At 43.9% G+C, this 25376-nt stretch overlaps 1 protein-coding gene across 1 annotated transcript in view; it reads left to right on the forward strand.

The window, feature by feature from the left end:
* LOC126458110 (odorant receptor Or2-like) overlaps nucleotides 1-25376 on the forward strand; it is a 142604-nt gene that overhangs the window by 59980 nt on the left and 57248 nt on the right. Inside the window, exons 2-3 of the mRNA XM_050094943.1 lie at nucleotides 3280-4135; nucleotides 21896-21995. Of these exons, the coding sequence (XP_049950900.1) occupies nucleotides 3280-4135; nucleotides 21896-21995 (956 nt within the window). The remainder of the gene's footprint in view (nucleotides 1-3279; nucleotides 4136-21895; nucleotides 21996-25376) is intronic.

Below are 25376 nucleotides of genomic sequence, written 5' to 3' on the forward strand. Positions count from 1 at the left end.
TGCCTGAAACTGCCCTGCATACAGAAGAAATCCCCTGGATTTGTCGAGCCTCGGGCAATTTGGACTACCGTCAGTCGCATCCGAACGGGCCAAGGAAGATGAGCAGACACTCTCCACAAGTGGGGAAAATCTCCCTCACCATCGTGTGACTGTGGTGCAGGACGACAAGCACTCGCTCACTGTGTATCAACATGTCACACACCTGCCACAAGGTTTCTTTCGAAGACTTCCTGAAAGCGACATGTGGTGTGATGCAGTATATCAGAGACGTTGACAGTCGTATATACCTGTTGTGGTGGAGAGCTGTGTTTAAATGTTGACATGTAATAGTTTTGTAATATACATATATAACAGGCAATGTCCTAACTGACTGACTCATCATCCCTTGGCCCAAACCGCCAAGGATATAAACATGAAATTTGGAGAGAGTGCTGATCTTATACTGTAGGCCTCGTTTAAGAAAGTATTTTTCGAAATTCCAGCCCTAAGGAGGTAAAATAGGGAATGAAAGGTTTTTTGAAAATATGTCGCTACTGACGCAATTTTGAAGATACTGCGAAAATCGGTACACGGTTTCTCGATCAGAAATGAAGAAATACGTGTTTCAGTATTTTTGGAAATGTAACTTCCATGGGTGTGAAACAGTGTGTGAAAGTTTAAAAAAAAATCATTAATGAACAACTACTAAAGTATTTTTAAAGCTACATCTATGAAAATTGGTATTTGACTTCTCGGTTACGAACAGAAAAATATATGTTGTGTATATGGTTCTCGGGCGAGACGTCGGATGTCATAGTGAAAACTCCACAACATTTCATCAGCGCAACTAGCCGACATCTTCAGGTGCGACGAACACACTGCTAAGGCATGACTAGAGCCCCCTATTTATGCCAGTCGTAGGCAGGAAGTGCGCATGCGTGGAGGCGCCAAATTCGATGACCAATAGCGACGATAGCGGCTCAAGAACTTACGACTCGCACCATCAGATATACTCGTAAGATTTGACGTAGTCTCACTTTTTACTCGAGTACCATTGCAGGAATCGTTGTTGCTCATTAGCGAGAGGCTGGGTGGGGAACTTATTCCAACATGTGCTCACCTCGACGTATTTTTTATTCAATGGACAATATTTTGAACAGAGTGACGGCGTCGCAATGGGTAGTCCATTGTCACCCATTGTGGCTAATCTTTTTATGGAAGACTTCGAGGAGAGAGCACTCCAGTCGTCGGATTTGAAACCTACGTGTTTTTGGCGATATGTGGACGACACCTTTGTTATCTGGCCTCACGGCACGGCATCGCTGAATGTATTTCTTGAGCATCTTAACTCGCTTCATCCCAACATCAAGTTCACTATGGAGGTGGAGAAAAACGGCGAACTTCCATTCCTGGATGTGTTGGTACGGAGAAAAGAAGATGGCACATTAGGTCACTCAGTGTACCGTAAACCAACACACACGGACTTACAGGCCGCCAGCTGTCACCATCCTTCGCAACGAAGTGGCGTACTTAGGACGTTGGTTCACAGACCACGAGCCATATCAGACTCAGACAGCTTATTCAATGAATTACTCCATCTGCGTACCACTTTCCAACAAAATGGATATTCCGAACGGGAGATTCGCCGTGCCTTACATCCGAAGCGGGTTACCCAACGTGAGGAACTGGAAAAAGGCGAAGAACAAAGGGGAATGGTCATCTTGCCAAACATCGGCGGTGTCTCTTCAAAAATAGGAAGATTATTGAAGAGGCATAACGTTAAATGTGTCTTTCGTCCGCCGGCAAATCTCAGAGCTGTCTTGGGCTCATCTAAGGACAGCCTTGGCCTAAGAAGATTCGGTGTTTACGAGATTCCTTGTAGCTCCGGCATGTCGTACTTCGGACAAACTTGTCGCACTGTAGAAGAGAGATGTACACCGACGCTACACTCGTCTGGAGCAACCAGAGAAGTCTCCAGTGGCCGAGCGTTGTCTCAGTACAGGCCATTCTATGAATTATCAACACACCAAAATTCTCGCGTCGACGAGTTCGTACTGGGACTGTATTATTAAGGAAGCAGTGCAAATACGTAGCTCGACGAATCTTGTAAACAGAGACACGGGCTTTCAGCTCAGTACAGCTCGGGATCCAGCAGTGGCCATATTGAAGTCACATAGAGCAGAGAGGAGTACTATTGGTCATACGACGGATGACGATTCGCCAGCAACATAAATATTCTGTTGACAACGGGAGGATAGTCACGCGCCTACGCGGTCGCGCATCTTTGCTTGCGGCTTCCGACAGGGGTCGCTGGGGCGGCCGATGGCAGCGCAGAGCAGCAGCGGCAGCCTCCGCGCGTGCGCCGAAGTCTTTGGTTCTTCATCTTGCAGGTAGCGTTGCTGTCCTTCCAGCTATCGGTTGATATCGTCGCTATTGGCCATCGAATTTGGCGCCTCCACGTATGCGCATTTCCTGCCTAAGACTTGCATAAATAGGGGGCTCTAGTCATGCCTTTGCAGTGTGTTCGTCGCACCTGAAGATGTCGGCCAGTTGCGCTAATGAAATATTGTGGAGTTTTCGCTATGACATCCGACGTCTCGCCCGAGAACCATATATACAACATGTCCGTCGGGAAAGGCTCAAGCAACACAAAAAAATACATATTTCACTGTTTTTGGAAATTCAACCCCTATGAGGGTGCAATAGGGGATGAAGTTTTTATGAAAATATTTTGAAGCTAAATCTATGAAAATTTGTATATGGCTTCTATGTTAGAAATAAAAAATACGCATTTCAACGTTTTTGACCTTTCAACCACTATGGGTTTGAAATAAGGGGGTGAAATAGTTTATGAAATATTTCATTCTGATAGCGTTTTTAAAGCTATATCTACGAAAATTTGGCATTTTACTTCTCTGTTACATATATAGAAAAATGTGTTAGAGGACGGAAGTTTCTGTGGAAATAGCACTAAGGGAACGCAAAAGGCAACTACCAGACGTGCTTTTTGGTCAGATGTACATTCGAAAAAGACCTTGGTTCTATGGCCTTAACTATTGTGAAAATTTTGTGAACAATATAAAAATTAGAAAAAAAAGGAAAACAAAAGAATCTTTGTAGAGCGTACAGTCTACGTGAGCAAAGCATCGGGCGCCTACCTGTTCTTTGATTACGCATTGCCATACGATAAATAGGTAAAAGGACTGAAATTTCAAAGTGTTGTGTACGACTATTTGTGAAACAGAAAGTCAGAGACTGTAGAGTTGTAACTCCCTCCTGTTTGTTAACGCTTTGCCGTAGACTCCAGCAAAGGCCAGGCGGCGGGGGACCAGGACGGCGCCTCCCCGTCGGAGAACGTAGTGTGGCGCAACATCAGGGTGCTGCGGCTGGCGGGGGTGTGGCGGCCGGAGGGCCGCTGTCTGGCGCGCCTCTACCCGCTCTACTTCGGCACCGTCTGCACCAGCATGCTGCACATCGGCGCGCTGGCCATCTTCCGCAGCTACACCATCTGGGGCGACATGACCGAGGTCACCTTCGCCCTCGTCTCCGGACTCACCTGCTTCAACGGAGCCGTCAAGATGATACACCACTACACCCACAGTGAGTCCTACTACCGGCTGGTCAACGAACTCAACATCCTCATCGACCGGCAGCGGCCGCACTGCGAGGGAGACGCCGAACTGTCGGCGGCCCTGCAGGCCGCCTACAAGAAGGCGAAGCGGCTCACCTTCGGCGTGCTGGGCTACATGTTCGTCCTGGGCCAGATGTGGGCCACCGTGCCGCTCTTCATGCAGTTCCCCCCGGACGACCCGAGCAGCCCGCTGCCCCTCGTCACCATCACTCGAGTGCACAAGGTGCACAACCACACGCTGTACTCGCTCGCGTACCTCTCGGAGTGCCACACCGTCCTCTACTGGAACTTCTCCAGCCTCGGCATGGACGTGTTCTTCGGATCCGTCATGATCCACGTTACGGGTCAGCTTAACATACTCAACATAAGGCTGTCGCGCTTGAGTGACGGCGGGGCGGCAGGAGACCTGGCGCACTCCTCCAACTTTGACAAGGGCAGCCAACAACAGAAGTGGAACACACACGATTCTGTCTCCATGTACGATGAAGTGCGCAACTGTGTGAGAGATCACCAGGAAATACTAAGGCAAGCCAACTTATTCTGTTATATTTCCCGCTACTTATAGTTAAATTTCATCTACTTTTGAGTATGACTAATTTGCGAGCACACCCAGCAATCTCATCCATTCATTGAGTTACCATACTTATAGATAAAAATTTATTAATTATTGGAAACATAGTAATCACCGATTAATCATGTTGTTGGTGTGGCATTTAGCTCTATGACTTATTTGATCCACATCTCCACATTAGTCTGTCCTTTGGGAGCCTCTTCATCTCTGCTCAACTATTACAATTTACGTGCACTTTAACCTATCCCCTACACAAACTCCCCCCCCCCCCCCCCAACACACATTTTCCTCCATCACTAAACAAACAATTCCTTGATGCCTCAGGAAGTGTCTCATTGAAACTGTCTCTTCGTTCAGAACGTTGTTTTCCTTCTTCTGTGCTATAGACCCGACAATACTCGTCATCTCCCCTATCAACTTTTAATCTTACAGCTACTATTCTTTCAGAGACATGGGACTAGTTTACAATTTTTGTTATCGTTATCTAGCATTGTAGTACACAGGAAACACAGAATTTTCACTGTAAAATAGAAATAAATACCTTTCACACGTGAGAGTATTAAAATCTAAGTGCTTATCTACCGAAGCATTCGCAACAAAATTGTCAGAGTTTGAATCTCTCCTCAAAAGCACTTGAAGCTTACTTAATACTAGGTACAGAAAGCTGGTTAAAACCTCAAGTTGACAGTAGTGAGAACTTTTGGGAAAATTTAAGTGTACATCAAAATAACAGGAAAACGGGAAATGGAGGTGGTGTATATTTGTTGCAGTAGACAAGAAACTTAAATCCACCGAGATAGAAACTGAAGCTGCATGTGACATTGTTTGAGCAAGATACAGCACCAAGGGTGGGCATAAAAGTGTAATAGGATGCTTTTATCGACCACCAGACACGCCTCTCGATATAACCGAAAATTTTAGAGAAGACCTCATTTCACTTGTACGTAAGTTCCCTAATTACGCCGTAATTGTTGGAAGCGACATCGATCATCTAACACTCAATTGGGATAGTTACAGTATTTTTTGCAGTGGGCGTGACAAGAGATCTTGCGAAACGTTCCTAAATGCTTTCGCTGATAACTACCTAGAAGACATAGTTCAGAACCCCACTCATGACGGCAGTATTAAGTCTAAAGGTAACAAATAGACTTGGTCTCTTTGAGGATGTCCACACCGAAACTGGTATCAGTGATCATAAGGCAGTTTTAGAAACAGTGAATACCAAAGTAAAAACGATAACTAGAGAAAAGAATGATTTATTTTCTCAGCAAATGAGACAAAGTAGCAGTAGTGTCATAGATCTATGAGGAACTTGAAACCCTTAGGACGGGGGCACGTAGAGGAAGTATGGTTCAAGATTATAATCATAGCTGGCCATCCACTAGATAGATATGTACCCACCAGGACAGTTCGTGATGGGAAAGGTCCTTCCTTGGTATAAAGTCAGTGTAAGGAAACTCCTACAGAAACATAAACTACTGCATAGACAGAGAGATGCTGGATGAAATTCCATTGTCAGTCAAGAGAGCAATATGTAAAGCATGTGTTCAGTCACTAATAGATAAGACGTGCACTGAAATTGACAATAGCAAAACAAAATCTGAAATGCTTAACTGTGTTTCCAAATGTTCCTTTACAAAAGAAACCCAGGACTGTTACCCCAATTTAATCCTCGTACCATGGAAATGATGAGTGAAATAGATATTCTTGTCACTGGCGTTGAGAACAATTGAAATCGTTAAAATTGAACAAAGCCCCAGCGCCCAATGGAATCCCTATCAGATTCTGTACCCAATTTGCGACCATAGATCTCTCGAACAAAAAACTTGCCCACTAGCTGGAGTAAGGCACAGGTTACACCTGTCTACAAGAAGGGTAGCACGAGTGATCCACAAAACTACCGTTCAATATCCTTGACGTCGGTTCGTTGTAGAATCTTAGGACATATACTGAGTTCAGATGTAATGAGATATCTCGAACAGTGCGAGCTCCTCCATGCCAACCAGCATGATTTCGAAAACATCGGTCACATGAAACCCAACTAGCACTTTCCTCACATAACATACAGAAAGCCATGGAACCATGGAGTTGGGCACATACAGTATTTCTCGATTTCTAAAAATCGTTTGACTCAGTACCACACCTAGGCTTATTATCGAAAGTAAAATCACATGGTATATCAGGTAAAATTTGCGATTGGACTGAGGATTGTTCTGAAGGGAGGACGCAGCATTTTGTCTTGGCTGGAGAGTCATCGACACATGTAGTAGTAATTTCGGGTGTGTCGGGTCCCTTGCAGTTCATGTTGTATATTAATCCCCTTGCGGACAATATTAATAATAACTTCAGACTTTTCGCAAATGATGCACCTATCTACAATGGAGTGTGAAATAAACGAAGGTGCATGAATAGTCAGACCGTGACAAGCGCTGAAAAAACGTACTATCCTACGAATATAATATCAGTGAGTCGCAACAGTAATCGACGAACTCATACAAATTCCTGGGTGTAGCGCTTAGTGGGGATATGGAATGGGACGAACACACAGGCTCAGTCGTGGGAAAGCAAGCATCAGACCGGTTTGTTGACGGAATACTAGTGGAATCCAATCGGGCTACAAAGGAGATTGCTGACAAATTACTCTTGCGACCCATCCTAGAATATTGCTCAAGTGTGTGGGACCTGTACCAAACAGGACTAACAGGGAAGGGCAACACGAATGATCACAGCTTTGTTTGACCCAGACAGAAATGAACTGGCAAACTATTGAAGATAGACGAAGTTTCAAGATCTGACTTTGAATGATGACTCTATGTATGTACTACAATTCCCTACGTTTCACTCCGATAGTGTTCATGAGGACAAGATTATGTTAATTACAGCACGCATAGAGGCATTTATCCAATCAATCTTCAAGCGCTCCTTATCTGAATGGAAGGGGAAAAAGCCCTAGTAACTGGTACAGTGGGACGAGCCCTATGCCATGCATTTAGTGTCGTTCACGGAGAATAAATGTAGACACGGATGTACGTGAACTGTGAGGAATGTTGTCCACAACTACGCGTTTCGCAGCTCAGGCCCTCAGCACTCGACTGTCTCCGATCAATTTCTTATACACATGCACTTAAAAAAACACAAAGTAATGGTGAAATAAGATAAAGTAGAAGTATTCAGTATTTCATGTTTATTTAGTGCTTCCTTCAGTGTGTATGTATGTAGTGTTGAACGCAGACATCCAGATGATTGATGGGAGATTGACTTCCGAAACGCGTACCTGCCGATAGTAATAATCACATAATCTTCGCAACAGCTATCTCCAGTCCTTATCGTGTGTAATATTAGAATTACTATTTTTTATTACCATGAATTCTGTACCACTTTTCAACTTCAGCAGCAGTCTTTCCATTGTGGGGAACTCCACTATATAAACGGAAGCGCCAAAGAAACTGGTCTCTATGTAAGACAAAACGCGTCTGCCGCAGTTGTTAGATCGGTTATTGCTGCATCAACGGCACATTATCAAGATTTAAGTGAGTTTGAACGTGGCGTTATAGTCAGCGCACGAGCGATGGGACACAGCACCTCCGAGGTAGCGATGAAATGGCGATTTTCCCGTACGGCCATTTCACGACTGTACCGTGAATATCAGGAATCCGGTAAAACATCAAATTTCCGAAATCGCTGCGGCCGTAAAAACATCCTACAAGAACGGGACCAACGACGACTAAAGAGAATCGTTCGACGTGACAGTAGTGCAGCCCTTCGGCAAATTGCTGCAGATTTCAATGCTGGGCCATCAGCAAGTGTCAGTGTGCGAACCATTCAACGAAACATCATCGAGATGGGTTTTCGGAGCTGAAGGCCCACTCGTGTACCCTTGGTGATTGCACAATACAAAGCTTTAAGCCTCGCCCGGGCCCGTCAACACCGTCATTGGACTGTTGATGACAGGAAACGTGTTACCTGGCCGGACGAGTCTCTTTCAAATTGTATTGAGCGGATGGACGTGTACAGGAATGGAGACAAAATCATGAATCCATGGACCCTGAATGTCAGCAGGGGACTGTTCAAGCTGATGGAGGCCTTGTAATGGTATGCGGCGTGCGCCGCTGGAGTGATATGTGATCCCTGATATGTCTAGATACGACTCTGACAGGTCACCCTTACGTAAGCAACCTATCGGATCACCTGCATCCATTCATGTCCGTTGTGCATTCCGACGGACTTGGGCAATTCCAGCAGGACAATGCGACACCCCATACGTCCAAAATTGCTACAGAGTGGCTCCGTGAACACTCTTCGAAGTTTAAACACTTCTGCTGGCCACCATACTCCGTACACATGAACATTACTGAGAATGTCTGGGATGCCTTGCAACGTACTGTTCAGAAGCGATCTCTACCCCCTCGTACTCTTACGGGTTTATGGACAGATCTGCTGGATTCATGGTGTCAGTTTCCCCCATCACTACTTCAGACATTAGTCGAGTCCATGTCACGTCATGTTGTGACACTTCCGAGTGCTCGTGGGGGCCCTATGCGATATTAGACAGGTGTACCAATTTCTTTGGCTGTTCAGTGTATCATAATAAGCAAAATCTTCGATTTGTTTTACACCCTTTAATTTCTGTCTTGTTTTAGTTATGATGATGTATTATGTTTCTTTACACTTAATTCTTAATTTGTCCCCTCTTCTTTGTTGTTTAGCACTTTACATTCCACTGACTGTTCTTTAAATGGCAACTCTTGTTCTTTTCTTGTCTACTCCGTAGTTTTCAGATCCATCTAGTTTTCTCTGTATGTGAAGGTTACGAATAATTGTTGATGTCCTCTGCATATGTTACTAGCATTTAGCTGGAGAAGTCATGTGACGGGGCCGTCACATTGATGCCACATGACCTGGTCGATTTTTCCCGAGGTTTGCTTCTGGTATGTTGCTAGGAGGTCTCAAGGCTGCGGGGAGTGAAAGGACCAAGTCGATTGAGGAGTCCTAACAACAAATTTTATTTACCAGGCCACGAAACAACCAACACTGATAATAGCATGTAGACACAATGATATCACAAGTTACTACTTGTTCAAATTATATATAAAGTAAAAAATTGAGCAAACTCTTGCAAAGCCACAAGCGTAACGTTTAAGAATAAACGTTTTAATTTAAGACAAATGGCAGTGATTTCCTTCAATAAAAGAATTTTGTTTAGAACTTGTAACTTTTTTGGTTGTAACAAAACTTTGTTGCAGAATATAGCTTCCTTTTTTAAAAAAAAAGCTTTTAAGAAAAGACTTTGCAGATAGTCTACTTGTTCAATGCTAATATTTTAGACAAAATTATCTGACAGAGGACTAAAAGCCTGGCTGCTCCGAAATAGTTTGAAATCTTTTGAATAGTTTAAAAAATCAAAAACATTATTTACAAGCTACAGTTTTAAATCAGAAAAAATTTCTTAAAGGTAGAATACATGCATCAGTTACGATACTGCTCATACTTAGCAGCATTCCGCGTCCGTATACTGACTTAGTAGTACTGGTCACGCGGCAACCCTGAGGCGCAGCCCAGTCGGCTTAGAAAACAAGTTTCTTCTGCAACACACCAAACAAACTATCACAGCATGGCCCGTTTCACGCCAACTGTGAAGCCAAGCCTTGTAAACATTCAATAAGCCTGAAGTTCTTTAAGCAAATTGCAATGCTTTAAAGCACGTAAGACATTTTCATTGCAACCTTAACCATCAAATGATTTAAGTAGAAGGCTCATTGAAATACTGTAGCAGGGCGCAAAGCAGTAAAATCACAGTTCATTATAGTGTTAAGATAAATTTAAGCCTTTAAAATTACAACTAAAAGGGCATTGTATTATTTGAGCTGCTTGCGCACACATTTGAGCAGAGGTAACCAAGTTCTGCAAGAGCAACAGTTACCAGTAATTTGACTGAGTCACAACTGAGACTACACACGCTGCTGTTCAACACTACATACTTCAAACAATGTAGCAGACTTTACCACAATCGCGCGTGTAGAACTTGCCAGGCATTGGGCTTGAAATAACTAGATATTACTCCAGCAAAATTTCTCGTACGCAAGCTCTACACAGTTTGACCAATTTGTACAGCTTCCGCAAGTTAGACCCAGTAAATTACGCAATTGACACAGGCAGTACATGTAAGCATCACGGCACGCTCAGGGCGAGGAACTCTCAGACACAAAACGCGACAGCGCAAATTGAGGTACAACAGCTCAAGGCGAAAGTCGTAAAGGGCCATCCAAAAGTTAATTAACAATGCTGAAGGGGGTTGCGGCAGACAGAAGTCTTGAACTGGTGATATGATGTATTCGGTTGTATTCGGGCGTCTGCACAGCTACGCTGTCCTCCAGACGTACGAAGACCCCAGTTCCGTTATTAGCGTGAAGACTCACACCACGTCGGCCATTCACGAGCGTTGTTTCTGTATGGCTCAAGTGGCTCTGAGCACTATGCGAGTCGCCTAGAACTTAGAACTAATTAAACCTGACTAACCTAAGGACATCACACACATCCATGCCCGAGGCAGGATTCGAACCTGCGACCCTAGTGGTCGCTCGGTTCCAGACTGTAGCGCCTAGAACCGCACGGCCACTCCGGCCGGCGTTGTTTCTGTACTCGGCCAAAACAAACTCATGCCTCATACGGCTAACCACCGACCGTGACACGACCAGTACTGAAACGACGACGACTGACAGGGTCACCGCCCTCTCTCCGCAACCAAAGTAATTTCCACCGCGTGTCGCTGCTCCTCCGACTCCTTCGAATCGTTCCGCGGGTGCCTAAGTAGGCAATCGCGACCAGTCGCATCGCGCCAAAGCTCGGGCACAAGAAAGAGCCAACATACTAACTGCTCCAGAGAGTTACGGCTGCCCTTCCTCTAGATGAGCTCCTCTCCCCACAGCTTCAGAGTCTCATCTATCCCAGACATAATCCCCTTTGCTAAACCAGGTCTCTTCCTCCATCTTCAACTAATCACAGTCCCTCTCATCCATTGTCGTTGCAGCTGAGGTCTTCGACGTAGCCCTAAAAAGCGGCCCCTACGAGGTACTATCACCCTTCATTTCACTAGGTGGCATTCCTCCCCCTCCTCCTCCTTTGGGACCGGCTGTGGCGAAATAGATGTCTACATGGACAAAAAATAGAGAAACACCGCGAGAAATGCAACCTTGAACATAAGTGCAGATGCCTGCCATGCCTCCAGGTTACGCTGTTGTATTTGGCCACGAATGGCACCTGTGCAATGTCCTCAGTACGTTTCAGAACAGTGCTCTGTGTAGTTGTGAGTGCGGTATGTCGGAGCTAAGTGAATTCGAACGTGGACAAACTGTTGGAGCTCGTATGGTGGCTGCTTCCGTATCCAAGGTAACCGAAGCGTTTGGTGTTTCAAGAGACGCCATGTCGAAGATTTATACCGCTTGCAGGGAAAACGGAAAAACAACATTCCCTACATCACAACGCAGACGAAAACGTGTGTTGATTGATCGTGACGGACCGTCACGGAAAAATATTTTTACAAAAAATAAGAGGACGACAGCCGAAAAAATCACACTAGAACTGAATGTCGCACTCATGAACTCTGTCAGCAATGAAACGACACGAAAGGAGCTCCATAAGCGGCGAATTTCAGGGTGAACAGGAATTCCAAAACCACACATCAATGACACAAGTGTCTGTAACAGGAAAACGTAGTGCGGAAGCCTCCATACCTGGACTGTGCAGGAATGGGAGAAAGTAATTTGGCCGAATGAGTTTTGCTGAATAAGGTTGCCAATTTCTGGCCGAGTTTAAGTCCCAAGAACGAAATATGGCGAGTGTTCCATGATGATTTGAACAGCCTTATTCCATGAGCCTAATGGGTACTCTGCACGAATTATGTGACCAGTTTTGCTGATCGTGTCCATCCCACGGTACAATGTTTGTTCCACAATGGTGATGCTGTGTTCACTCAGCTCGCATCTTGCAAGTCTGGTTTTGTGAGCAGGGGGATGAACTTTATCACCTCCCCTGGTCACCACACTCACCAGATCTCAGTATTTCCTTTTTCTGTGGTCTGGAGAAAAGGATGCGTGATCGTTATCCTCCTTCATCATCGTACCGGAACTTGTCAATATTTTTCTGTAAGAATGGTATAGGATTTCCTTTAAAACCATACAGGACCTGTATTTAAACATTCCGAGGCGACTGCAAGCTGTTTTCAATGACAACGCTGTAACTACAGCGGTATTACCGTGTTTTACGGGCTATAAGACGCACGTTTTTCTTCAAAAAACTGCCTTCAAAAGTCAGGTGCATCTTATGCACGAAATATAAAAATGTTCTGCCTTTGATATAAAATTCCCGCCAGTCTTAAAAATGGCCGTATATTCGATGACTGGCGACATTGGATTCAGCTGGCAGCAGCAGTGCACCGAACCGCCGAACATGATTTGCGGGGAATCTCCCTCCCGTCCCACCACCACAATACCAGAAGACTGTCTAGCCTATGGTGCGTCATTGCAGACTACTAAAGTGACTAAAAGTGAAATAATTTAAAATGATTCGTGTCATCGGTAACGGTACAATATTTTTGATAGTAGCTAGTTTCGTACTGGAAAAAATAAAAGGTAGTCATATGATCCAGGCTATAAATTGAAATAATATCATACGCAGAAGAACATGGAAACAGAACAGCTGAGCTGCAATTAGCCTCTCCACCAACAGAAAAAACTATTCGGGACTGGCGTATTAGTAAAGAAGAACTACAAAAATGAGGGAGACTAAATGTGCAACTAGAGGACTGAATGCAAAATGACCAAAACTAGAAGATGACGGTCAATAAAATTCTTCTGGGCTTGAGGCCGCATTGTCATCTGTAAAATTCCGACGTTTCGGCGACTGTTGCAAGGCGCCTTCCTCAGGGTGTGTTAGCCTAAAAGTGTGTTAGCAACACACCCTGAGGAAGGCGTCTTGCAACAGTCGCCGAAAGGTCGGAATTTTACACATGACAATGCGGCTTCATGCCCAGAAGAATTTTATTGACTGTGACAACGGCCGCGGAAGCCTACGTTTACATAGAAGATGGCGGTTTTTAAAGATTTTAAAGGTCAGTTCGGTTTTGTGAACTAACAATTTTTTTAGTCTGCCTTTTCAATCTAAATGTAATTTTTTAAAAACATTGCTTAAAAATTAAGGTGCGTCTTATAGTCCGTGGCGTCTTAAAGTCCGTAAAATACGGTGCGCAGGGCAATGTGTTGTGTTTTTGGTGTTCCCAAATTTTTTTCTCCACTCCTGCACACGTTCCGCAGACTACCGTACTGTGCATGGAACAGGATACTACTGCTGATAATTCCATTTCCTGTTCCATCTGCAAGTGGAACGAGACCTAATATCCTTTACCTTTTTTTTCGCGGTTCTTATGCGATGTGTACGTTGGTGGGACTAGAATCGTTCTGCATTGAGCCGCAAATACGGTTCTCTAAACTTTCTCAATAGTGTTTCACTTAAAGAACGTCGTCTTCCCTCTAGGGATTCCCATTTGAGTTCACGGAGCATTTCCATAATACTCGTGTGTTGACTGAACCTACTGGTTACAAATCTAGCTGGACGCCTCTCAAATGCTTCGAGGCCTTCCTTAACCCAGCCTGGTGGGGGATCCCAAACAGTCGAACAGTTCTCAAGAACAGGTCGCACAATTGCTCTACATACGATTTCCCCTTATACATACATGATCTACATTCACCTAAAATTCTTCCAATAAATTGAAGACGACAATTCGCCTTCCCCATAAGCGACGTTATGCTCTCGTTCCACTTCATGTAGCTTTGCAACGTTATGTCCAGATATTTAACCGACGTGACTGTGTCAAGCTGCACACCAGTCACACTACTTTCGAACATTGCGGGATTGTTTTTCCTACTCATCCGCATTAACTTACGTTTAGAGCAAGCTGCCAAATAGAAATTCTCTGTAAGTCCATCTTCATATTCTGCCGTCTTAATTTCTGATTTTATTTTATTTCGCTACCAGTTTCGGCGTCACACTCCACCATTTTAAGGTCTCTTAATTGACGTGTAGGAAGAAATAGGGGCCAGCTTCCAGTTAATGGTATCCGTAGACTTATTTTTAATAGCGCGATCCCTTCGATCATCACTTGTAGATTGCCTATAGGAGGAGCATTCGTGACGTTCTTAAACAAAATCCGAAGCAAAAGTAATTTCTCATCTTCCTTGATGTCCAGAAAACCACCACTTAGGCCGGCCGGCGTGGCCGAGCGGTTCTAGGCGCTTCAGTCTGGAACCGCGCGACCGCTACGATCGCAGGTTCGAATCCTGCCTCGGGCATGGATGTGTGTGATGTCCTTAGGTTAGTTAGGTTTAAGTAGTTCTAAGTTCTAGGGGACTGATGACCTCAGCTGTTAAGTCCCATAGTGGTCAGAGCCATTTGAACCATTTGAACCACCACTTATATCTCCAATTGGCTCTCGTTTGAATTTATTTTCACCGATCCAAATGTTTGTTAAAACATGTCCTAATGCCAGATGACTACCAGTAACAAGTCTGTCTTCTTTAGGCGTTGTCTAAATGGTTCTGTCTCTGCTAAAGTCCATTTTACGTCAATTTTATCTTCCTTAACTCAGGTCTTCTTCATCCCATCAGATTTCAGGTATTCGTGATCACCAACAGGCCTATGGGGTATCGTTGTGCGACTGGATTCGTGATTTGTTGTCAAAAATGTCTCATGAGTTGCGACATAGTCGAAGCAAACGTTTCCAGTGATCCAGGAAGATATTTCTATATTTATTATTCCAATTACGGACGGCAAAGTATTTATAGTTCAGATTTTTAATTCCATCCCGTAATGACCATCTTCACCTAAAAAGTCATACGCAAAGGTAGATTGTTGTACAAAATATACCATATTTACAAATCAAGAGATCAGTGCTGAATTTAAGCAAAAATAAAACATTTACGTTCCACAGTAGACACAGCATACAAATCATATCGAGTCGACATATATTACAACGGTACAGCCACATTTATTAGCGAAACAAGCTTTGCCATATTCTTATAAAATGTAAGTACCACGTGCATAGTAGCAACAGACTAGCTCACATATATTTGACAGCTGTTTTATTTATTTTATCGGAGATTCAGTTTACATATGATGAATTTTATTTATAGCTCATACGAACTATCGGCATGTCAGATGGTTGTGCCAAATGTGTTCGTTTGACAGTTTCTTCACCATATTGTCATGCAATTGTCACACTGGTTGTCTGTTACCGTTTGTTCAGTAGGCTGCATGGGCGTAATTTAAGCGCTTGTACATGAAAGCTATTATATCTATTTTACCGGAGCTATAGACTGTTTTAATTCAATTAACATTTCAATTGCGCAATGTCAGTCTTTCAAATGCTACTCTGTGTGTGCACATACATACAGCGTGTGTAGGTGGGATGGTTGTCAACGTTTTCTTCGCAATGGAATGCTCACGACTAAAAGTGAATTAAACTGGTCCTGCCCCTGTCATACTGGAACCATGTGAAGAAGTCCCCAAGTTGTGATAATACTCTAACTTACTCAGGATCGATACTTGAAATCTAATCCTTGGAATAGTAGAACAATTGGGAACTGTGAAGATATTTATTATAAAAAAGACTAAAAATGCAAATTGAACATGTATTGAATTAGAACACTAAATCCCACCCATTAACCTAAATTTGAGAACGCCAAAACATCTATGACTTGAAATCGCCCCCCCCCCCCCCCCTATATACGACAGAAACACTCAGTGGTTGATACTATTTAGCATCGATATTAAGAAAGCCTCCACCCTGACTTGCACTGACATTGAAGAGCTCAGGGATCCAGCAAACGGTACTTAACACATCTACTATCAAAGATTCCCTATCTGCCGATCCGTGGTGCGCAAATCACCGAATTCAGTGCTGGAAAGAGCAGTTCTCCAGCGCCGATCTGCTCAGTGCTGCCGGCCGTCATACAGACGAAGTGCGTTGCGTAACTGTAAATTTTTACTGCACAGAGGACGTGAAACAGCGTCTGAAAATTCTTATGGTCGAAAAGTACTTCAGTAAAATGCCAGACGCGAATCAAGAATTCTGGTGCTTAAGCCAGGAACAGACACTTGACTCAAGTGCGAGGTCGTAAAGAAGAGCTTCGTAATGCCTCATTTCCACAAAGAAGCACATATTCCTCACAGAGAGGTGAATTATTTTGCTCCTAGTGGCGAAATCTAATAGCGAGACTTTTCACTGGTGCCTTCCCAGCAATGTCTCAAAACACTCTCCAGTGATGTGTGTCCTATCGACAACTGGCAGAGTATCCCCTCACGCACCGTGCTCCAGTTTAGAGCAAACCTTACATCGTTAGCATGCACTCTCCATGCGGCCAATCATTGCAATCATTACAAACGGAATGCCTCCTACACTACGACTCATGAAGCCGTCAGCCAACCTCTTTCAGCTCATAACCATTACAATAAAACGCTCTAGAACATTCTTTAACTCCTCCTACGACTACATGTACAGCCAATCATCATATTTCTTTCTCTGTCTTGTGGCGAGAATACAGCTTGGCACCTTGCGTGAGAATTTCCGCTGCTGTTAGCTCGCACCTGTGGCAGCCGTCCCCCACACATTACTTCATGCTAAAGAGCCTGTGGCATTGCTTGTAAGGTGTTATCTCTACGATCTTAAGCTTTCAGCCATCGCCTCGCCACTGAATCTTTTTAGCAACGAATCGAGCTGCCATGAGGAGCCCGTACCGCTTGATTCTCGATAGGGTGATTGGCCTAGGCAGTACCGTTCCCATAATCCTATTCATTTCAGTCACGAAAACTGTCCCACCTCCAGCGCTGTCTCCCTCGGCCTGTGTCCTTTTTCCACGACCATGGAGGCCCTCGACTTCTACTTGCTGTCAGAACCCGCGCAAAATTACTTTTCAGGCATGCAACTCTACAGAAATGTTAGTATGAGGCTACCCAGTATCAATCAATAAATGAATAATAATTCGATGACCTCATCTAAAATGCGATGCCATACTAAGCAAATATGAAATCTGCATCGGCCAAAAATGTTCAAATGTGTGTGATATCTTATGGGACTTAACTGCTAAGGTCATCAGTCCCTAAGCTTACACACTACTTAACCTAAATTATCCTAGGGACAAAAACACACACCCATGCCCGAGGGAGGACTCGACCCTCCTCCGGGACCAGCCGCACAGTCCATGACTGTAGCGCCTCAGACCGCTCGGCTAATTCCGCGCGGTAATGTGCATCGTCAAAATTATTATAAATGGTAGTAAAATCTTGCCACCCAAAATTTTAAAACATATTTTGTAGTAGCGTCATTAATGATGTTAATGAACCGTCTCTTCCTCTTGTAATTTAGTATAATATAGCTTATATCAAGCTGTGTTAACTCCCACTGAAAAGATTTCGTGCATTCGTCTATTAAATAAAACAGCTAATGAGCACGCCATGTCAACTGCTGTTCAGTAGCGACACCTAACGTGCCACACTGTGGATATATCATTCGCCACTGTACGACAGCCCAAATGGTTTCCTCAGAGTGTCAACAGAGGTGGCCAGATACCATATTCCCATAACCAGACAGCATCTGACACAATGCCCCACTGCAACTGTCAATGAAGCTCAGAGCACGTAGTTTATATTTGCAGTTATGTGAGTAGCTCATAGACCTCTTAAGGAATAGAATCCAGTATGTTGTTCTTGATGGAGAATGTTCATCAGGACATAGTCAGGAGAGCTCCAGGCAATCTTGATAGGATCGTTGTTATTCTCTGTATACATAAAGAATCTGACAGACAGGGTGAGCTGTAATCTACAGCTGTTTGCAGATGATGCAGCAGTGTACAGGAAAGTATCATCGTTGAGTGACTAGAGGATGGCACGTGATGAGTTAGAATTTCTAGTTGCTGTGATAAATAGCAACATGTTCTAAATGTAGAAAAACGTAAGTTTAGCATTAATAGGAAACAAAATTCTGTAGTGTTCGAATATCGCATTAGTAGTGTGCTGCTTGTCTCAGTCACATCGATGAAATACCTAGGTGTAACATTTCAAAGCGATATGAAATGGAATGAACGTGTAAGGTGCCATCTGTGTCTACCCTTTAATGAGGAACGCTCACAGCCAGAAGGCTCAGTGTGGTATAAATGTGTGAATGAGGCAGGCAACCATGCCACAGAGACGCATTCGTGTTTCCTACGACCAACTGAGCGATTTTGAAAGGGGTCAGATTGTGGCATCCGGGAGGTGTGGAATTACCACACAAGTTGGACGAGATTCACTAGTTATGCAACGCTGCTTATATCAGTGGTCACGTGAACATACTCAAACCCGCAGACGAGGTTCTGGGCGTCCACACAGCACAGACGCCGACCAGGATTGTTGTATTGTAAGGGCAGCAGTGACGGATCGTACAGCTAGCACAGCGGAGATAAGAGGGCTTGTGAACCCAGACGTCTCGACACGAACTGCTGCAATCTGGTTATTAGCTGTGGGACTATCAGCATACACACGTCTAGCCCGTCTTCCACTTACGCCACAGCATCGACGTACACGGCTTGACTCGTGACGTCAGACGATCACTTGTAAGACTGAATGGCGCGCCGTGGTCTTCAGCGATTAAAGCAGATTCTTCCTGTACGCAAGTGATGTTCGTTTGTGCGTACGACAGAGCCCTGGTGAGCACTGTGGAAAGTTGTGGTTAGTTCCTATGGGACCAAACTGCTAAGATCATCGGTCCCTAGGCTTACGCACTACTTAATCTAACTTTAACTTACGCTAACGACAACACACACACCCATGCCCGAGGGAGCACTCGAACCTCCGACCTCGCGAACCGTGGCAAGGCGCCTTCGCCGCACGGCTATCCCGCGCGGCAGCGCTGTGAAGTTGAGTGCATTCTCGCAAGACATACTGGCCCCACCTCAGGACGCTAACCAGCGTTCGGTAGGTACAGAATGTTTTTAGACCCCTTTTTTACCCGTTCTTTTACCGTTCTTGCAACAGGAAGGTGATGTGTTGCTCCAATAGGATAACACTCGCCTACATACTGCATGTGAAACTCAACTCGATATGCAAGACGTGCAGCAACTTCCTTGGCCAGCACAATCTCCGGACCAACAACTCTTACACAACTACGTGAACAGGTCAAGCAGGCGTGGCATTACACATCCCAGGAAAGTATTCACCATCAGTACGATCGGCTGGGTGTCAGAATCAGCGCCTGCCTTGCCACGTGGTATTTCAGCATGGGTCGACAACTTGTACGTCAGAACCGTATGCGCTATTTATCTGCAATTGTAATCGTTTCGTGTACTTCATATGCACTGTTGCAACAATAAACCCGGAGTGAATTAGAAACCTCTAAAAGGGCATACTAATTTCTTTTCTGGCAGTGTATAGAGGAGATCGCATATAGATCACCAGTGTAACCAATCTTGAGTACTGTTCGAGTGTTTGGGATCCCCTTCAGGTCGGAGTAAAGGAAAACATCGAAGCAGCTCACAGGCTTGGAGCTACATTCGTTACCGATAGGTTCGATAAACAATCCAGTTTTACGGAAATGCTCCGTGAACTGAAATGGGAATCCTTGGAAGGAAACCGACATTCCTTTCGCGAAATACTTACCGGAAAATTTAGAGAACCGCACTTGGGATTGACTTCAGGACGATTCCACTGCCGCCAACGTACATTTCGAGTAAGGACCACGAATACAAGAGAAATAACGGCTCCTGCGGCATAGTATAGATAGTCGTTTTTCCCTCGCTCGATTTGCGGGTGGAACTGGAAAGGAAATGACTAGTAGTGGCTCAAGGTACCCTTTGCAACGTACCATACTACTAATAGCGAATTATTTGCGTAGAAGTAAAAATTTTATAAAGATAGGACGAACCTTGTATGGCTAATGAATCTGAGTGTATCATTTTCACATATGCGACTGGACATGAGTAGTATACTTTTTCTATTGGGGCATGTGAATGTTTCTTTTTTGCTTAAATTGATTGCTGATCTCTTGTTTCTGTAATTTTTGGTATATTTCGTACCATGTACTAGCTCTGTATATATATATTTTAGGTCTGAAGATGGTCAACTGCAATTAATGTCCTGACTTGTAAATATTTTGTGGTGTGTAGATAGAATAAGAAATGCATAGAAATGTCATATTTCGTAGTAATTGACTAGAAGTCTTCAAAAGTGATATCTGGGGTTCCCAAGAAAGTATTATAGGCCATGTCTCGTTCTTAATCTGTATAAGCGGTTAAGGAAACAATCTCAGCATTCTTTCCAGATTGTTTGTAGATGGTGCTGTCGTTTACCGTCTAGGAAAGTCATTCGAAGATAAAAACCAATCGCAGAATTATTTATAAAACGCATCTGTATGGTGCGAAAAGTGGTATTTGCCTCTCAGCGATAAAATGTGAGAATTATTTCACATGATCGAACCAGAATAAATGAATTGAAGTTTGTGCTGCGGCCGGGACTCGAAGACTGGTCTTCTTGCTTGTTCGGCAGAAATGCTAATCATTACACCACCACAGTACAATGGTCGACATCATTGCTGCACGAACTACCCAAGAGTTAGCATTTCTGCCTAGCACGCAAGAAGACCCGGGTTCGAGTCCCGGCCGTAGCACAAATTTTAATTCATTTCTTCTGCTTTGATCATTATCGTAGATAATGAAGAGATGTGTCAGGGAAACATTTAATTATAAGATCTTTCACATGAGTATGAAGCCACATGTGTTAAATTTCGGGTTAGAAATTTAAAGTTTGTCGGGTCAACACATAGGGAGTACAATTACGAACAACTGAAATTAGAAACATCACTTAAAAAGGGGTTGTGGGGAAGGCGAATCAGAGACTGCGTTTTATGGCAGAACACTTAGAACACACAACAGATCTACCACAGAGACTGCCTACATTACGCTTGTAGGTCCTCTTCTGGGCATTACTGCGTGATATGGCATCGTTACCGGATAGGGTTGGCGGAGGACATGGAAAGAGTTCAAAGTAGGGCAATCTGATGTGAATATGATACTCATCCTCTTATGTGGAAGTGAAGTTAGTAGGTTACGAGAATGACTCTCGTCACATTGTCGCGGTATTTCAACACCACCGCCCGGCTAGAGACCTGACAACTTTTCATCAACTAACAATCTTAGCACATTGCAACGTCTGTGCTGCTCGAACGATAATGCACCACCTATTTCATACGTACTCCCATGCCTAAAAATGAAAAATGCAATACTTGTGGATTCTGATAAAGAGATAGTAGTGCACCACGCCAGCTGAAGGTACTTTCTTAAAATGGTTTGAAGAAGGGTTTGGGTCTTATCATGGGATGTTACCACTAACCTTCACTATTTTTAGATGGGGCTCCCGCCATCTATCTACAGGACTGACCATGGAAGACGCGCGGATAGCGTTAGTGATGAGCAACGAGACCCTCAGTCCAAACGTGCCTCTTTAGCACCATGCTACCTGGATAACAGCTCAAAAGCAATAAACCTGTTGATTATAGAAGTGTTCAAAGTGTTTTTTTGTTCGTGTTATCTGTTCTTTATTTTCATTATTGTGTATATTTCCTTTACTTATGTATGCTGCACCTCTTATCCAGTACTGTTGGAATTGCTTCAACCACTACTGTTTCTCTTTCACAGATACCTCGATTTCTTAGAAAACTTGATGAATCCAGTTCCTCTGGCTCAGTTTCTCCTTTGCGTGGGCGGCATATGTCTCACATTGTACCAAATAACATTCGTAAGTACAAAATTACACTGTATCTCATTGACAGTCTTACCGAAAGAATCTCCTGTGCACTCAGTATTCTAAGTGGGCTGTCACCAATTACTGGAGAAATTACCTTTTATCGTCGATTTTAAATCTCATCACAATCAGCTACTGTCATTTGGAAAAACGAAGTACATGAGTTACATCTTCACTTTTGTATTATTGCACTTTCTATGGATTCTGGGGGTCGCAGGTCTCTATGGTGGCTTGTGGAACTGGGTTGGCAGAGGTCAGGAGGCCAGCAAGTCACTGCCATGGACAAGGTAGCAGTGGAGCAGAGAGTGGATGCCTGGTAACCGTCCCGTATCGTCATGAAAACATCATTGTTAGAACATTCATTTATTGCTCAGCAGACTACAGCAGTTGGAATGATGGTTGCAAAAGTCAAATCCCCCAGGTCATAAACTGTATATGGTTGGTGAAGAGGTGCGGTCGTTAGCAAGTGGCTCGGCAGTTTGTGGTATCGCACGGCCAGTGAAACGTTGACGGCAGCGACAGTAAGGTCGCTGACTCCAGCATCTCGAGGCAGCCATCATGGCTATCAGACTATCACATAGACTAGAGGCAGCCTGATTGTTCAGCAGCATGCAGGACCCCATCACAGATCCAGCGCGGATGAGACGGCTGGCAGCAGCAGTGCCTGCTCACGTAAGCAGTGGTTTACAGTAAGGAGTTTGCCTACACAGGCAATGGTGGCTGAGTGGCTGCACGGTCCTGGGCTCGAGTTGTAATTGTACACCTCCAGGGTAATAACCGACAGCAGCTGAGTTAGACCCGCAGATGGCCCGCAGGTCGTTGTGCACTCTGCCCACTGCATCAGACTTAGTGCGAACAGCAGGGCTGCAGTTTGCAGCGGCAGAGCCTGGAGGTGAGGACTTGTTGATGATCCATGTAGACTTGTAGACTCGTAGACTGACATAGCTGGTAGCCAGAAGGAATAGGGACCCTTTGTGCTAAATTATCGGTTCCTATCATGCAAGTCATAACAGGCCCACGGCTCAGTCGTAAATGGAGTTGTAAAATTATATTGACCTGTGGCATTAAACATTTAGCCAGAAAAGTGAGTAACTACGGTTTGGTATACAATATCATATATACAGCAGAAGCATTAGAAACTATATTTATTCTGGGTAAACTTCATGGTACACTATGTACATTTGCACATTCAACACAGTCCATATTTTTGAGCTGGAACCTTTGTGTTGTTGTGTTCTTCAGTCCAGAGACTGGTTTGTGCAGCTCTCCATGCTACTCTATCCTGTGCAAGCTTCTTCATCTCCCAATACCTACTGCAACCTACATCCTTCTGAATCTGCTTAGTGTATTCATCTCTTGGTCTCCCTCTACGATTTTTACCCTCCACGCTGCCCTCCAGTGCTAAATTGGTGATCCCTTGATGCCTCAGAACATGTCCTACCAACCGATTCCTTCATCTAGTCAAGTTGTGCCACAAACTTCTCTTCTCCCCAGTCCTCACATTAGTTATGTGATCTACCCATCTAATCTTCAGCATTCTTCTGTAGCACCACATTTCGAAAGCTTCTATTCTCTTCTTGTCCAAACTATTTATCGTCCATGTTTCACTTCCATACATGGCTACACTCCATACAAATACTTTCAGAAATGACTTCCTGACAATCTATACTCAATGTTAACAAATTTCTCTTCTTCAGAAACGCTTTCCTTGCCATTGCCAGTCTACATTTTATATCCTCTCTACTTCGACCATCATCAGTTATTTTGCTCCCCAAATAGCAAAACTCCTTTACTACTTTAAGTGTCTCATTTCCTAATCTAATTCCCTCAGCATCACCCGACTTAATTCGACTACATTCCATTATCCTCGTTTTGCTTTTGTTGATGTTCATCTTATATCCTCCTTTCAAGACACTATCCATTCCGTTCAACTGCTCTTCCAAGTCCTTTGCTGTCTCTGACAGAATTACAATGTCATCGGCGAGCCTCAAGGTTTTTATTTCTTCTCCATGGATTTTAATACCTACTCCGAATTTTTCTTTTGTTTCCTTCACTGCTTGCTCAATATACAGATTGAATAACATCGGGGATAGACTACAACCCTGTCCCACTCCCTTCCCAACCACTGCTTCTCTGTCATGCCCCTCGACTCTTATAACTGCCATCTGGTTTCTGCACAAATTGTAAATAGCCTTTCGCTCCCTGTATTTTGCCCCTGCCACCTTTAGAATTTGAAAGAGAGTATTCCAGTCAACATTGTCAAAAGCTTTCTCTAAGTCTACAAATGCTAGAAACGTAGGTTTGCCTTTTCTTACTCTAGCTTCTAAGATAAGTCGCAGGGTCAGTATCGCCTCACGTGTTCCAATATTTCTACGGAATTCAAACTGATCTTCCCCGAGGTCAGCTTCTACCAGTTTTTCCATTCGTCTGTAGAGAATACTCGTTAGTATTTTGCATCAGTGACTTATTAAACTGATTGTTTGGTAATTTTCACATCTGTCAGCACCTAACTTCTTTGGGATTAGAATTATTATATTCTTCTTGAAGTTTGAGGGTATTTCGTCTGTCTCATACATCTTGCTCACCAAATGGTAGAGTTTTGTCATGACTGGCTCTCCCAAGGCCGTCAGTAGCTCTAATGGAATGTTGTCTACTCCCGGGGCCTTGCTTCGACTCAGGTCTTTCAGTGCTCTGTAAAACTCTTCACGCAGTATCGTACCTCCCATTTCATCTTCATCTACATCCTCTTCCATTTCCATAATATTGTCCTCAAGTACATTGCCCTTGTGTAGACCCTCTATATACTCCCTCCACCTTTCTGCTTTCCCTTCTTTACTTAGAACTGGGTTTCCATCTGAGCTCTTGATATTCATACAAGTGGTTCTCTTTTCTCCAAAGGTCTCTTAAATTTTCTTGTAGGCAGTATATATCTTACCCCTAGTGAGATAAGCCTCTACATCCTTACATTTGTCCTCTAGCCATGCCCTGTTTAGCCATTTTGCACTTCTTGTCGATCTCATTTTTGAGACATTTGTATTCCTTTTTGCCTGCTTCATTTAGTGTATTTTTATATTTTCTTCTTTCATCAATTATATTCAATATTTCTTCTGTTACCCAAGGATTTCTACTAGCCCTTGTCTTTTTACCTACTAGGTCCTCTGCTGCCTTCACTACTTCATCTCTCAAAGCTACCCATTCTTCTTCTACTGTATTTCTTTCCCCCACTGCTGTCAATTGTTCCCTTATGCTCTCCCTGAAACTCTGTACACCCTCTGGTTTAGTCAGTTTATCCAGATCCCATCTCCTTAAATTCCCACCTTTTTGCAGTTTCTTCAGTTTTAATCTACAGTTCATAACCAATAGATTGTGGTCAGA

Source organism: Schistocerca serialis, chromosome 1 (genome assembly GCF_023864345.2).
Source record: "Schistocerca serialis cubense isolate TAMUIC-IGC-003099 chromosome 1, iqSchSeri2.2, whole genome shotgun sequence".
Taxonomy (NCBI): Eukaryota; Metazoa; Arthropoda; class Insecta; order Orthoptera; family Acrididae; genus Schistocerca; species Schistocerca serialis.